Below are 17306 nucleotides of genomic sequence, written 5' to 3'. Positions count from 1 at the left end.
TGTGTGTGTGTGTGTGTGTGTGTGTGTGTGTGTGTGTGTGTGTGTTTGTGTGTGTATGTATATATATATTTATGTTTGTGTGTATGTATATATATATATATATATATATATGTATATATGTGGCAAATGAAAAGAAAAGCTTCAGAAAAGGTACAGAAATGAGCCTGGATGGGGTGGTGAGGTGGTGCAATGAATAGAGCACTGGCCTTGGAATCAGGAGGACTTGAGCTCAAGTCTGGCCTCAGACACTCAACACTTACTAGCCGTATGACCTTGGGCAAGTCACTTAGCCTTCCCCCTCCAAAAAAAAGAAAAAGAAATGAGTCTGGTTTGGGAAGTTGGGGTTGAGGTGTGGATAGTGAGGTGACTGGTCTGAAAAGAGGTAGAAGGACAGGGAAATAAAGTTGATTAATTAATGAACCAACTACACACAGATTTAGTTTGGTATGTGGAACAACAAACTTATGTCCTTAGAATTCTGAAAATCAATCTTATTGTTGCTAATTTGGGAAATGAAAACAAGCTGTGTTGGCCTATGGCAGTGCAATTTATTATCAAGATTGTTAAGGAACTTTTCCACTATACCATTATCTCTAATTACCACAGTTCTATTCTAGCCATTTTTATTAGCAGTGTACGCCTAGAGAAATACATAAGATTTATAAAAGGATATGCTATATGCAAACTGAGAAAACACAGTGACCTTTAGTCATTATTAGAACTGAGTGAACTGGGGAGACTTCTTGGTTTTTGAAAGCAATGTAGTTGTTAAATCAATGTAGTTGTTAAATGTTGTCAATCTTATCACTCATGGAAAAGAGTAAATGATGGATACAGATTTTGAGGCAGGGAATGATAAGATCATGGACTTGGAGTTAGAAAGGACCTTGGGGGTCATCTAGTCCAACTCTCCTCCTATCCAGATGAGGGAACTGAGGCTTGCTCTTTTCTATAAGGAATTCTGATTCTATAAAATGCTATGACTTTTTTGAAACTTGTTGAATGACTTGCCCAAAGTCAATAGGGAGTAAATGAGTCAGGATTCAAACCCAGGGCCTCTGACTAAATCCAGAATTATTCATAATGCACTATGCTACTGAGTGGGACTACCTCAGAAAATTATGAAAAGCAGAAAGGTTAATGAGTTACAAAATGACAATTGTCATGAAACACAATTAAATCATAACATTTATACAGATGAAACTGGAAAAAAGACAACAATTTAATGGAATATCGATATTTGCCAATATTTCTATCATGATTTAAAGGCTGTCACGCAGTGAAATAGTGTTGAGCCTGCAGTCAGGAAGACCTGAATCTTTCACCTCTGTTTGCTTCAGTTTCTTCAACAGTAAAATGGCACCCACTTAGCAGGGTTATTGTGAATATCATATGAGATATTTGTAAAGCCTTAGCACAACACCTGGTACATAGTAGGTACTATATAAATGCTTATTTCCTACCCCCTTCCTACTGTTTTAATCATCTATCAGTCACTCAGTCAGCAAACTTCTATTAACCACTTACTGTGTGCCAAATACTGTGTTAAGTTTTGGAACTACAAAGAAATGCACAAACATCCTTCCTACCTTCAAGGAGCTCAGTTTAATGGAGGCTACAGCATGGAAATAATTATGCCCTTATAAGGTATATACAGTGTAAACTGAAGGCAGCCTTAGGGGGAAGGCATTACCCTTGAGGTAGGTGAGGACGGAAAGTGGAGGGACACCTGGAAAAGACTCCTCCAGAAGGTGAGATTTCAACTGAATCCAGTCAGATAAGCCAGGAGGCAGAGGGAAGGTGGCAGAGGCATTCCAGGTATGGGGGACTTTTTGTAGGGCATGTTGGGAGATGACATGGTGGGACCTATGGTTGGGGAAAAACACTGACAACTGAATGGAGTGTGTGGATAGGAATTAAGCCATGGCATTCCATCTCTGAGGTCCAGAGTGTCATGGGTGAAGCCCAGTAGGAAGGCCTACACAGTGGGATTATAGTGTGTATGGAAGGGAGTCAAGTATAAGATGGCCTGGAAGGTAGGAATGGGTCTGACTGTGAATGTCTTTAAATGCCAGAGAAGAGCTTATATTTGGAGGAAATAGGGAGCCACGGGAGTTTACTGAATAGGGAGGGAACATGGTCAGACCAGTGTTTTGGGAAAAATCACTGGCAACTTGGTGGAGCGTGGGTAGGAATAGGGAGAGACTTGAGGCAAGGACAACAATTAGAAGGCAATGTATTCAAATTGTGGCCTAAGAAATTAAAAATGAAGTGATAAATCTAATAGGGGGGAAAAAGAAAAGCTTGCTTATCTGTGACAAGAAGCAATACTTAACTGGAATGTACTTCTTAATCATTCTCTTCTAGTAGTCCAGACAGGACAGCTAGGTCGTACAATGGATAGAGTGCTGGGCCTGAGTCTGGAAGACCCACCTTCTTAAGTTCAAATCTAGCCTCAGACACTTCCTAGCTTTGTAACCTTGGGCAAGTCACTTAACCCCGCCTGCCTCAGTTTCCTCATTTGTATAATGAGCAGGAGAAGGAAATGCAAACCACTCCAGTATCTTTGTCAACAATAAGTAAGAGGGCCTGGGGTAAGTGTGAGTGGAAAGAAGAATTTATTAAAAAAAACATGTTATAAAAGTAGAATGATAAGATTTGACAACAGAGTGGATGTACAGGATTTGTTGAGTAAGGAGTGACACCATAAATGGATAAGCTGGAAGATGATAGCACCCCCACAAGAGTAAGAGGAAATTTGGGAAGAGGGGAAGGTTTGGAGTAGAAAGATAATGAATGAGTTCTGTTTTAGACATGGGGAGTCTGAGATAACTTTAAGTCATCCAATTCAAGATTACCCAGGCATCTAGCATTGCAATTCTGGAGCTAAGGATAGTGACTAAGGCTGGATATATATATATATATATATACATATCTGGGAATCACCTGCATAGAAATGATCATGGATTCCATGGGAATTGATGAGATCAGCACGGTAAAGAGTACAGAGGCAGAAGAGCTATCTTTATATCACAGTGTTATTAGAGACCCTCCAACAAGAACACCGTCTCCCACTCAGTGAGATCTACAGGCTTTTCACCCTGCCCTTAAGTCTCTCTCCCCAACATCAAAGAGTGGAATAATGAGAAAGGAAAGTGGTCCTTTCTTAGCAAGAACTAACTAAAAGACTTTTTAAAAAGGTCCTCTAACTTCTGTGGACATCAGTTTTTTTATCTGAAAAATGGATCTATAAAATTAATGGTTCTTAATAAAATTAATCTATTCATTATTCTTTTGAAAAGTCATAAAATCATAAAACTGCAAACCATCTTAACAGAGGGAAAAACAGAAACATTACAAAGACAGCAACAGACTGTCACTGCAATTGTATAAGCTCCATGAGGAAGGAGCATACAATGTGAATAGCTAATCATTGTTAAAGTAACTTCTAAATGTCTTGCAGCACATTTTAATATTACTTGGAATGTCACTCTACATAAAGAAAATTAGAAAATTCACTATTTGGGGAATCAAATATTACATAGGTCACTAACCTTAAGCACTCAGTAACGATGTCCCAAGATATAAAGACTTGTTAATATTTAATACTATAAACCTTCTCTACAGAGGATAGGGTATAATTCAACAAGTATTTATAAGAGCAAAGTTATTTAATATCAACTAAAAGCCATGTAAACGTGAAAAGAAATGAAAAATTAGTGTCATGCTCCTGCTTCCTTCCCTCATCACTTCTCAGTTTCCTTTTGTGTTGTCCTCTCCCACAGAATGTAGGCTCTTAGAGGGCAGGGACTTCCTTCCTCTCTCCTTCTCCTCCTCCTCTTCTCTTTTCCTTTCTCCTTCCCTTTCCTCCCCTTCCTTACATTCCCTTTCCCTCCTCTCCCCTCTGCTTCCCTTCTCTTTCCTTCCTTACATTTAGATCACCAGCATTTAGCACAGTGTGGCATATGCTTGGACCAACCTTAATGGTAATAGAAATTTGAAGATCTTTCTGCTCCTTAATAAGCCTAAAATAAGCCTAAATTGAACTTGAGGACCTTTTCTGATCTGAAAATATCCTCTGCCCCCTAGTAGGCTGCAGGTGCTCACATGGAGCCTGTGGTGGAAGGCTTATTTTTCAGGAAGGCACCTTTTTCCAGGAAGGCACAACTTTTGTTACTTTGTAGTCAAGTGAGTCACTGAGGGTTGTGATGTTCTCTGACCTTGGAGAGGGCTATGTATACCTCTGAGGCGAGGTTTTGCTTTGGGGCTCACTTTGGGAAGAATTGTGTGATTTGGCCAGATGAGACTCTGGGCAGCTGTTGAGCCCCCTGGCTTTGAAAAGCCAGATGCTGGTACTTCTCTCTCTGGTAACTGACCAGGTATGGATGTAATGGTCAGACAGATAAAAGCACTGTCTGCTGAACTGTGTTATTTTCTCTGTATTTTTATCTGCTTGTAACTTCTGTTTATATTCTCTGAAGTTTAGGGTGCTGACTTTTTCCCCTGAACTAGGTAAATGATATATGTTTCTTTGATTAAAGTAAGATTGTTAACCCCTTTTGAGTTGCTTTCCTTTAGAAAAGCAGATCAAAGAACCTGTGCTAGCAGCCATCCTGGGTATGCTAGGCTGCTTGCTGATACACCAATTCATTGAATGTTCTGAGTTACTTCTTGATTTAAAAAAAAAAGAATGAAAAAAAAGTCAATTTTGCATTTTTTATTTGAGTAATAATAAGCTCTTATTATTTAAATTAGTCTAATTTATGTTTGATTAAGAAATTACAAAAGACCAAATGTATTTGGTCAGATAGCTGTCTCAGTTATAATTTTCATGAGTTTAATGCCACAAAAAAGCACTTAAAAAGTTGTCAAGAAGTATTTTCAAGCACCTCCTTTGTTCCAGGCACCGTGCTACCCAATGGTAATAATGAACCAAAGAATGTTATCTTGTTAACTTTTAGAAGAGAACAAATGGAATTCTAATAATCATTATCAATTTTTCAGAAGTAATAAATATGTGCTCCCCTTCCATTTCAAGTGGGAGATTTTGGCTTTGGGCAAAGATAAGCTATTGGACAACCTTTATTTGCCAGAAATATGAATAATTATGGGAGATGAGAAGAAAATCACTCTCTTTTCTCCTTTCCTATTTTCCTTATCTAATGTCCTTCTTTCTGTTTCCTTTCTCCTATTTTTACTTCTTTCTTTCTTCAAACTAGAGAAAAGGAGGAATGAAAAGCTAGGTGTGAGCTGAAGTGAGGTCTGCTACTGCTATATATTCAGTGTACCTTCCCCTTGAATGCACAAATATATGAGAAAAGAGGAGGAAGAAGTTAGATGGGAGGAATCACTCAACATGCAAGAAACATGGCCACAGCTTTGGCCCTGAAATTGAGAGGAAATGCAGGTAGAAAGGCCACAAGGATGCATGCAAAATTTGTCAGGAGGGTTCCATGTGAAATGTAAGGAATAGGTATTAATAGAAAAAGATGGTGCTTGATTTTATATTCAACTACCAATTTAAATAATGCATCACTTTCACTATTTTATCTAAGACATTTTGTTCATTCAAAAATGTTCTTTTGGTGCGAAAGCTTTCTGAAATTATAAACACAGAAAAGAAACTTGTGACAGAAATAAACAAGAATATATCAAAACAATACAAGGAAAACAGTGTGAATTCCTGAGAGCTCAAAAGGGGAAAGAAAACAACTGCACTAGACAAAGAAAAAATATATTTTGGGGACAAAACATGACATAGGTGTCCAAAGCTTTTTCTTTCTTCTCTTTTTCCTCTAATAAAGTCCATGATCTGGATATGTTAAGTCAAGTGAGACTTTGGACTCTGAGAATGAACATCTAGAATACCTACAAGGAAAAGAGAGAGATTCCCTGGAATTTTATTCTGAAAGTATATATAAGGGGCAGTGAGGTGGTGCAGCCCTGGAGTCAGGAGGACCTGAGTTCAAATCTGCCCTCAGACATTTGACACTTACTAGCTGTGTGACCTTGGTCAAGTCACTTAAACCTGACTGCCTCGCATTCCCTCTCCAATAAATAAATAAAAAAGAATACATAGCACAATAAATCAAAAAGAGCAAATGGATGCAACAGTCTTTATGACTCTAGAAACAGGAAATCAGAAATGTTTATCAGAAAATGAGAGAAAAGGACCCAGTTGGATTAGGAAACGGAGATGATGTTAAAGGCAAGTGTGCTTTGAGTTGTAAATAATGTGGGTGTGCAAAAAATCACTAGAGAACAACTAGACCCTGTGAAGTTTCAACAAGATTAGTGGGTGTAGAACAAACAAAATCCAAAAGGCTGCTATAAAAATAGAGAAACATGTGCACACACCAGGAACAGAGCATGTAATACAAATAAAGGAGAAAAGCCAGGCCTCAGGATCATCCAAGTAAACATGAGCCCCTCTACAATTATGAGATGTGACGTCAATGCCAAATAACCTCAGCATGAAGGGCGAACAAACACTCTCGAGAAACTGGGGTTTAATAAAATAAAAACCTATTTATGCATTCATCAACTGCTTGATTCAACTTCTCCCACAATATATAAGCTGCTCCTTGGGGACAGTGTGGGTAATGGAGAAGCTACATTAAATGCACCTCCTAGAGCTAATGTGGAAAGCTTCAATAAATAGGTAGCTTCTGACACTCCAGGCCTTGAGTCAAGAAGACCTGAATTCAAATCCCGCCTCACATACTTCTGAGGAATGACTATGGGCAAGTCGCTTAACCTGTCTGCCTCGTTTCCTCAATGATAATTGGGAATAATAACAGTACCTACCTCCTTGGGCTTTATGAGAATCAAATGAGATATACACTGTAAAGTATTTGATGCAATGCCTGGTACATGTTAGCCATTTTAAAAATGGTTATTCCCTCATTAAGACCCGAGTTCAAAACCAGCCTCAGATTTGCTATTTGACGCTGAGCAAGTAACTTAACCTCTCCATGCCTCAGTTTTCTCATCTGTAAACTGAAGAGGTTGGACTCAATGGCCTCTGGTAACCACTAACTATGTAACAGAGAAGCCCAGTTTCATACACAATCCTAAATTGGAATGTTTGTATTTGCTGATCATTAAGTTAATAATAAGAAATAAAAATATCAAAAAAGGGGAAAAATGGTTATTCTCTTTACTAATAAAAAAGAATGAAAGAGCCCATAATCTGTCATTACCAAAAACTGGAAATTAACAGGGTATCTACTGACTGGGAAATGTCTGAACAAAAGGAAATATATTAATATGTTGGAATATTACTATGCTGTAAAAAATGACATTTCTGAGGAATTCAGAGAAGCACAGGAATATTTTGTATGAATTGATACAGAGTAAAGTAAGTAAAAACAAGAAAACAATAAATGCAAACGAAAAGAAGACTAACCCTAAAACAAATGGAGTGTAATTACAATGACCAATCTTGGCCCACTGAAAAGAGATGAAAAAATATACTTCCCTCCCTTCTGTGGTGTGATGGGGAGCAAAAGGTGCAGACTGTTATATAAGCTAGTAAAGATGAACACTATATTTGCGGGTTTTGCTGAATGTTTTTTTTCTTTCTTAAAGGATTTTTCTTGGTTACAATGCTCACAGCATGGATGGGCGGAGTATAGCTAGAAGTCACTGTGACATCGAAAGAAAGAAATAAAAAACAATCATTTGTGAAGGACCCTCCAGTTCCTACACATATGTTAGTGGAAAATGCAAGAATACTGGAGTTTAGGTTGGGGAAATGTCTCTCTCACCGCTATTAGATGATCCTATGATTTCTAGGTCAAACAAGGAAGTTCCTATTTTGTTAGAAAGAACCTAGAAATATAGGTCAAAGGGAAGAGATTAGACTGAAAGTCAAGTGACCCAAGCTCTAGTTCAAGCTAAGCAAAAGATGGTGATCATACTGTGCTGAATATAGCCCGGACTGCCAGTCCTGACAATTTAGAGCAAGCCAGTTCATAAACTAACCTTAGATCCTCAGTTTTCTCGTCCATAAATTGGAAATGCTGACCTAGTTGAAATCACCTTAAGGTTGTTTTCAGTTCTAATTTTTTACTATTCTATGATTATGAGATTGCTGGATTTGGGGGCATCTGAGGGCCTGGGTTTAAATGGGTTCTATAACTTAACTGCCAACTATGTAAACTTTAGTAAATTGTTTACATTTTCTGGGTCTCGAATAAGTTTCCTCATTTTTTAAATGAGAAAATTGGTCTATATGAACTTCAAGGTCCATTCTAGCTTTAAAATCAATGCTCATGTGGTCATTTCCTACCAATAAACTACCACTTGGAATCTGATTATACCCTTTCTGTTTCATCTATTTGCAGTGGTTATTTTATTATTTGTTGTATTCACTACACTCATCTGTTTATCTGTATAGCTATTTATCGATGCCTTCATTCATTTATAATTGAGAGAAAGTACTGAACAGAAGACTGGTCAAGAAGATCTGAATTTACATGCTGCCCTTGAAACATATTAGCAATGGACAAGTCACAACATATCAGTGACCTCAAGAAACTCTCAGACTATAAATCACAGATGAGTTATCAACCTACATTAGTGAACGAAGTTTCTACACTGGTTGTTCTCTACACCAAGGAAATCAAAGACTAAACACACATATAAAATTATTACTTATACTAATTCATATTTATGTAGAACTTTAAGACTGACAAACTGCTTTCATCTCAGTAACTCAGTAAGGTGGGTAGGGCAAGCATCATTAAACTACTTTACATATAATGAAACAGGCTTAGATTCGTGACTTGCCATGATCACACAGTTAGTAAGTATGAGAGCTGAGATTTGAGCTTAAATTTCTTGAGCCCAAACCCAACATTTTTTCTGCTATGTCACAATGCATCTCTGCAGTTATGTTATGTGATTTTTATTTATAATTCTAAGTGTGGAACCTTGAGAGCTCTTTGTACAAAATATTCTATAGCAATCTTTTGAGTGAATAGATACAAAAAAATGTTGTGAACAGCTATGAGCATGTTTCCATCCTTCTACTGAGTGAGTATACATAAATATAAATTGAAAGCTGACTCTTCTCTGCGTTAATCATATGTTTACACTGAGAAAAATAAGCAATAAGAAAATAAAATTTCAAGAATGAAAGATAGTAGAAACCATTATTAAAATATTTGTAGAGTAGATGTTAGCACTGCTTAGGAGGAAGAAAAAAATCAGAGACAAAGACTATAACTGAGTTAAAAAAAAAGGAGATTGATGGTAGTAATATATGAAATAACTGTTGAGGGGCGTTTAGAGAGGTTATCAGGAAACCAAAATACCTAATTTTACAGAAGAAAGTATGCTTTCTCATTTCTTACCTGGACCCTCAAGTGAGAGAAATATAAACAATTTTTGTAAATGAAGTAATAGTCAAAAGTTTACAAAGGAAGAAAAAAACTTGGTTGGGAATTATGCCACAGTCAATGTAACAATTTTATGAGCTATGAAAAGAGGAATAGAGTGAAAAATCAAGGGAAAAGTATGTAAGGAACTGTCAACCTCAAATGATCTGAAAATGAAAAATCAGTTTTCATTCTCTTACATTCTAAGAAGTATTCACAAACAAGTCTCTTACCTGAGTTTACTGTTCAACTTTTCATGCTTTCCATTGAAGTTCACACTACAAAGACCTTTCAATTTTGAATGTGGAGAGTCGTTCACGAAATTTGCCTGTGCTTCCTTTCCCCAACAACGATGAAGCATTGCCTCCTTTTTCAAGTTTATGTCAGAATAGGGGCAGCCATAAGAACTATTTTGTATTTTAAAAAAAAGGAAAAGAAAAAAAAGGCCCAATTGTTAGTATGTAGTGATAAACCAGCATATACTGTGATCAGAATATATTTAGAGCATTAAAAAATTAAGACATATCCTGCTTGTACCAAATGCACTGAATCTGTTTTTCCTTATCTGAAACTCTTTTGTCTGATAAAATGTCAGATTCCAGATGTATAAATATTGGTCAGCAGAAAAATTTTTTTGGAATATTTGAGTTTTCATAAATACAGCATAAGGAAATGTTTTCCATATGGTCATATATTGTATTTCTAACATAAAAGTTGATATCCCCAGATGATGTCAGTCCATGAGTTGGATGGATTTCATTAAGGTACTACACATGTGTCATGAAATAAAGTATATGAACAACTGGAATATCTTATTAATATTATAAGTCCTCAAAATATAATTTATTTATATAACAATAATCTGGGAATGCCATTTTGCTTTAAAAAATGGATGAAAAGATTTGCTTTTCTGAAATGCCTGCTTAGTTTAAATGACCTTTCTTGATTTCTTCAGTATTGGCATTCCCTGCTTAGAGGTGGTACAGCAGATAGAGTGAGGGTCTTAAGATCAAGAAGACATGTGTTCAAATCTACATCATACACTCTCTAGTTGTGTGAACCTAGAAAAATCACTTGACCACCTTGGCTAAGTTTAACCATCTTTAAGATGGAAATAAGAGAGCCCACCTCACAGGGCTGCTGTGAAGATCAAATGAGAAAACAACATACAAAAATGCTTTGCAAACTTTAATTAATATGATTGTTCTATCCGTGTAGATCTCAATTCCTTTTACCTTAGCAAATATTCTTCTTTGTTGGCTAAATCTGAAAAAAACAATAGCCTGATGATACACTATCTGGTGATAAGCCTTTCCCAACCTAACTAGTTTTGAAGACAGGAGGAAGACCTGTTGCTTGTTTCTAGGACCATACTTGAACTCTTTCTACCTTCAGAAAACCTCCCAGCGAGGTGTCTAGGTGGCACAGTGAATAGAGCACCGGGCCGGGAGTCAGGAGGACCTGAGTTCAAATTTGGCCTCAGACACTTAACACTTAGTAGCCGTGTACAGACCTTGGGCAAGTCACTTAACCCCAATTGCCCAGTCTTGCTCCCTCCAAAAAGAAAAAAAAAGGAAAAAAAAGAAAAGCAGAGAAAAGAAAAGAAAACCTCCCAGATCTTGTGCTCTGTTAGTCTCCAAGAACCCAGATAAAGATGAAGAAATGTCACATAAGCTGATAAAGAATTCTGGTTAACAGCCCAAGTACCACAGAGTCACACATTTCTGGCTGGCTTTTATGACAAGGTTTTGCCAGAGACAATGATTAGATATTTGGTTCCTCCAAAAGTCTTGCCTGAGTCTGATTATTATGATTAGATACCAAGATAAATATCCCAAATCAGGAAGAAAAGTCTTTCAAGGTGTCAGGATTAGACAGTAGTGTTAGGTATTAGTAGTTACCAAAGAAGGTCTTTTCTATATCTAGAATTTCCGGTTAATAATATTTAATCAGGTGATTTGGTTTCAGATTCCCATCTTTGCACTCTCTCTGCTACTCTTTCCTCTAGGTTCTACTTAGTTACTATTCACTTCCCTTTCACCATAGAGACATATGCGGAAGGTCGGCAACCAACTATTATCCCTGAAAGCTAGGACCCTGTTACCAATCTATAACCAAAGTAGACATCTCCTCCAGGGGTTGGGAGTGGGAATGAGATGCTTTCAAGCTGATCCAATATTTCTGCTGCACCAGTTATTGAAGGCTTGAGAAATAACCTTTTTACCTATACCAACTGGTTCATTTGTTCATGTACTTAAAAATTTGAGTACTATATGCAAAGCACTCTGGAAGACACAAAGAAGGTTCAGAGTGCTCATAAAATTTAGTAAGAGATCTATCAATCATATTTGGGGGGAAAAAAGGAATAAAAGTACCAATATAGTTAGAAACTCTTGGGATATCTTTATCATTTTCTGAAATTTAACTGGATACAAAGATCTTTTCCCACATTATGTGTTTCTCTTTTAACTTAGCTGCATTAATTTTGTTTCTACAAAAACTAAACTGTTTTTTAAACTGTATGCAATCAAAACTGTCTATTTTATCTACTGTAAATCTTTCTATTCCTTGTTTGATCATAAACTCTTCTCCTATCCATATAGATCTAAATGATATTTCTTCCTTGTTCCTCTGACTCATTTATGGCTATAAACTTTTATATCTAAGTCATGTATTCATTTAAATCTTACCTTGATATCAGGTGTGATATACCTGATCTAAACTTAATTTCTGTCATATTATTTTCTCAGTTTCTCTAGGAGTTTTTTGCCAAATAATTGGCTTCTTGCTCTGGTTGTTATTTGGGATCTATAGTTTTTTTGGTATAGGAAATTCCTGACAAAGAAAATACCTCCACCAATGAAGATCACAACTGTTCTGTAATTCACAGTCTTAGAGAGCTGTCCAGGGTAGTGTTAGGTATTTTGATTATTTAAGTAACTTAAATTACTTAAGGTTAAGTAAGTTGGACAGGTTCACACAGCTAGAATATGTGCAAGGCAGTATGTGAATTCAGACTGTCCTGATGCCAAGACCAGCTCTCAATTCTCTGTGCATCCTGTCTTCATTGAAATACAACCACTGAAATACTGACAGTGAACCCAAGGAGTTCGGTAGTGAAGTCCTGGTTGACAGAAGGAGAAGAAAATCCAGAGTCAAGGATTAGGAAAAGAAAAGTCATCTTTTGGAAGTCATTAATGGTTTATTTATAACAGTTTATATCTTTCTTCAAAAGGAAAAAGGTGAAGGAAGTTATAAAAGCAAACATAGAGTTAGATATCTACTTAGTAATGATAGCATCTCTCATTCCTCTTACATCAATCACAAGAAAGGAAAGGCTCCCTTTGACTGTAGAATGAGAGCTTTAGATAAGAAATAGAAGGTTGGGGAAGGGAATAATTAAGCATTTATTAAGAACCTACTATATACCAGACTGATCACTTTACAAATATTATTTTATTTGATCCTTACATCAACCATGGGAGGTAAATGCCATTTTACAGTTGAAGAAACTGAGGCAGAGTCTGGAATGGACATGTCCAGGGTCACAAAGCTAGTAAGCATCTGAGGCCAAATTTGGACTCAGATCTCCTTGACTCCAGGCCTAGTGTTTTATCCATTGTGCCAAGTTAGCTGTATTTTAGGACTCAAGGATGGACAAAGGATGGGTAGAATTTTTTTTTAAAGCAATAGGGGTTAAGTAACTTGCTCAAGGTTACACAGCCAGTTATTATTTCTGGGTGTGGTGCTAAGTATCTGAGCCCGGATTTGTTCCAGGTCATCCCAACACTGGAGCCGCCGGTACTCTTACTTACTGAGCCATCTGGCTGCCCCTGGGTAGAATTTTTAAAAAATATTTTTATTCTGGTAGAGTTCCTAAAAAAAAAGCATAAAACTTACTACTTTTGTTGCAGGGACATAACAGTCTAACATAACTTTTGTGTTACAAAGTTTTTATTACCATTATTTGTTTGATATTTTCTTTTTCCCCTTCATTTCATCACCATTATTCCCACTTGAATCAATCTGTGTAACACTAAAGCTCGCTCTTCTGAAATTTTAATTCCCCTGCATTTACTATATACCCTTGCTTGCTGCTGCTTTGAATTACATTTTATTTCCTCCAATCTATGCTATATATCAATCCCTCCAGTCATTTAATTGCACTCATTCATTGTTTCCAAAATCCCTCCAGCTAGACTTTATCTCTTGGAAATAAGGCATATACAGTGTAACATCACTTCACCTCGCTAGGGTGGAATATTCTCTGAATTCTGTGAGGAAAATATTCCAAGGATACATCCTCAAATCACATAGATGGGAGAAAAACCTGAAGTTCAATTTACTATATTTAAAAGATAAGGCAAAAAGTGCAAATGAGGAGAAGATATTAGAGAAGAAACTTCCCAAGGAAATCTTTACATAAAAATAAAAGTTCACAGGATCATTGATTTAGAACGGAAAGGTACCTTAGAGGTCATCAAATTCAATGTCAATTTCATTTTACAGATGAAGAAACTGAGTCTGAAAAGTTAAGTGATTTGCTCAGGGTCATATACGGAGAAGTGTCAGAGGTAGATTTTGAACACATGAATTTTTACTCCAAGTCAAGAAAATTGCCACCTTTTGTTGTTGTTTGGGAGTGGTTTGCCATTATGTCCAACTCTTTGTGACTCCCTTTTTGGGGTTTTCTAGGCAAAGATATGGGAGTGGTTTGCCATTCCCTTTTCTACCTCATTTTACAGATGAGGAAACTGAGGCAAATAGGGTTAAGTGACTTGCCCAGGGTCACACAACTAGCAAGTGTCTAAGACCACATTTCAACTCAGGTCTTCTTGATTCTAGGCCCAGGACTCTATCCACTGCACAACCTAGCTGCCCCAAAGGTCGCCTAGATAGTGATAAACATTTTAAAGATTAAAATAAAATTGTAAACATTTTAAAACGCACATTCTTTTGTTCTTTTAACAAGGTAAATTACAAAAATCTAGAATCCCCCATTTTATCAAACATTTGTGTTATTTTGCTTATGGCTTTTAGAAAGTGAAATATAAATGTAAAGGGCTTTGTAGAACTTAAAAGTGTAATACAAGATTAGCTATTGCTACTCTATTGTTGTGTTTCTCATCTGTATTAAATTAAATTTTATTGATAAGAAATCCAATTGATAACAACTTTTAGTACTAAGCAAATTAATGCAATAACCTTTTCATATATGCCAAGTCCCATCTGAGAAAGGTAAAAAAATATGGAGGCCAATCCCCAATAAACAAGTAGTCAAAGGATAAGAATGAGTAGTCCTCAAAAGAGTAAACGCTAACTGTGAATAATCAACCATATAACAGAACGCTCCAAATCATTAATACTAGGTTTTACGTAACATCTATCAGAGTAGCAAAGATTATAAATGACCAAAATGGTAAATGGTACGAGAAGACAGGCACATTAAAATCATGATACTATATATATATATAATATCCTTTGAATCAGTGATACCATTATGACAAGGTCAGACAGAAGGAAAGGCTCCATATATGCAAAAACATTATGGTTGCAAAAAAAAAAATTGAAACAAGGAGATAATCATTAACTGATGGAAAGCTGAATACATTTAAGGTATGTGAATTAATGGAAAATTATTATGCCATAAGAAATGATGGATAAGAATAATTCAGTAAACCTTGGGAAAAATTTAAATAACCTTATGCAGGACAAACTAACCAAAACCAAAAGAACATTATATGCAACAATAATAACACAAAGGAAAATAATCACAAAAGACAAAAGAACTCTCATTACTATAATACCCAATATTGTCTCCAGAGGAAATATATTGAAACATACCTCCCTCCTCTTAGCAAAAAAGATGGTGGACTATTAGGTGTAAAATGAGGCATACATTAACTTAGCTTAAATATACTTTCACATTACAAGACTGATCTATTGCAGGGAAGGAGGATGATGGAAAATACTGTCTATATAAAAAATAAAATACCAATAAAACATTTTGAAAAGTTTGGGGGTATCTCATTATCATCTTTAAGAAAAAAGAAAGAACAAGGTATGTAGAAAAATACCTGGAGAGTGAGAAAGGTTCCCACTGCTGACCCAGGCATGTGTTATATAATTGGAATCTGGCTATTTCTATTTGCAAGAAAAGAAGGAAGGGGGGATATGAAAAGGTAAGGATTAGGTCTATAACCACATGCAAAGCAAACAAACTGATTGTATCTAATGAATGAAAAGAAAGGCATTTTTTGATGGCAAGATAGCTTGACTATCTTCAAAGAAATTTGGACAGAAGAGAAAGATTAATGGTAGGTCTGTGAGAAGCACTCTCATCAAACCTAAGAATGTTAAAAAGTAATAAGATGGATGATAGGGGTTCCAAAGTCCACCTAACCCTTTCTTTACTCTCTTGCCTTATGTGTATCTATTTAATTACTATTTAATACTTATATACTTTGATAAAGACTTCTGCATTTTTAAGGAAGAAAGGGATAATGAACATGGCAAGTTTCTCAGCCTGATTGGGCCTCAATTTCTTGAGATGCAAAAGAGGTCGTTTGGTTATATGATCCCTAAAACCACTTGCTGACTGGAGAAAAATTTGGAACTCAAAAAAATCTGAGACAATGCTTACAAAGCAAAAAGAAAATTGCACCTTTGTTGACTGACTGGACAAGAAAGATGCTACAGAGATAACACTATTCAAATTTTGGAAGGTCTAAAGTTGAAGAAACAAACGGTCTTGAGTAACGAACTGCAGATTTAACTCTACAATACAAGGAGTTGGTGATTCCAGAAATGGTACACTGAGGAGTGGGGTATTACATACATCAAAAACCAGAGAGACGTTTCGTCCAGTGTTCTCTTTTAAAAACAGAAATACTCCTGTGTGTGTGTGTGTGTGTAGTGATGGAGGAGGGCTTACCTTCCAGCTATTTAAACTTTAGTTATATATTAAAAATAATCAGGGGCGGCTAGGTGGCACAGTGAGCAAAGCATCAGCCCCAGAGTCAGGAGGACCCAAGTTTGGTTCCGGCCTCAGACACTTAACACCCACACACAAAAAAAACCCCAAAACACTAGCCATATAACCTTGGGCAAGTTACTTAACCCCAATTGCCCTGCAAAAAAAAAAAAAAAAAAAAGGATAATCAAAGGGGAGCAGCTAGGTGGCACTGGCCCTGAAGTCAGGAGGACCTGATTTCAAATTTGAGCTCAGATACTTGACACACTTATTAGCTGTGTGACCTTGGGCAAGTCACTTAACCCCAATTGCCTTGCCTTCTCCCCTCCAAAAAAAAAAAGAATAATCAAAGGAATTTTCTCTTAGAATATCACATTTCATCTTGTTAAAGCCGCTCATTTTCACACTGGGAGCATCTCAAGTGAAATTTGAACACAGGTCTGTTGACTCCAAAGATAACATTCTCTCTTTTGTACTAAAATGAATCCACCAGAGACAATAATAGCCTAAGGTAGAGGAAGTGACCTGGATTTGAATCTCGGAAACTCTTGAGACTGTCTCTCTGGGTCACTGTGGCTTTTGAGCCACTACCCTAGAGCCCCCAGAAAAATGAAGGAGTCCACTCAAATTCTCCTGTCTTACATTCTTCTCAACTTTTAAATATATTTTGCTTATATAGAATCCAACTCTTTCATTTACTCTTTGGTGCAATGCTGAACAAAAATTAATATCCTAAAAGCAAGAAAAACAGTACAGTTAAAAACAAACATTTTCTCAGATGGTGTTAAAGGAACCCTACAGCTACAGCACGAAAATGAAAAAAATTACATTAAAATATTACTTATATTGGATGGGATGAAACCAGCTCAGGAAAGACATTTGTCAGAATTCCTAGGGGAATTCTGTGAGTGAAATCTCCTCAGAAGGCTGAAACACACTGGGGTAACTCT

At 36.5% G+C, this 17306-nt stretch overlaps 1 protein-coding gene across 6 annotated transcripts in view; it reads right to left on the bottom strand.

Annotated features, from left to right (window-relative positions):
- Positions 1-17306, bottom strand: part of L3MBTL4 (L3MBTL histone methyl-lysine binding protein 4) — a 450236-nt gene that overhangs the window by 219975 nt on the left and 212955 nt on the right. For all 6 annotated transcript variants that reach the window (XM_069099671.1, XM_069099669.1, XM_069099670.1 and 3 more), the window contains one exon: positions 9617-9790. In XM_069099671.1, the coding sequence (XP_068955772.1) occupies positions 9617-9790 (174 nt within the window). The remainder of the gene's footprint in view (positions 1-9616; positions 9791-17306) is intronic.

This window comes from Petaurus breviceps, unplaced genomic scaffold, assembly GCF_028583685.1.
Source record: "Petaurus breviceps papuanus isolate PSGF00001 unplaced genomic scaffold, PetGlider_PUasm1.0 38, whole genome shotgun sequence".
Classification (NCBI taxonomy): Eukaryota; Metazoa; Chordata; class Mammalia; order Diprotodontia; family Petauridae; genus Petaurus; species Petaurus breviceps.
The sequence above is the reverse complement of the archived record's forward strand: the minus strand, read 5'-3'. Positions and strand labels throughout refer to the sequence as shown.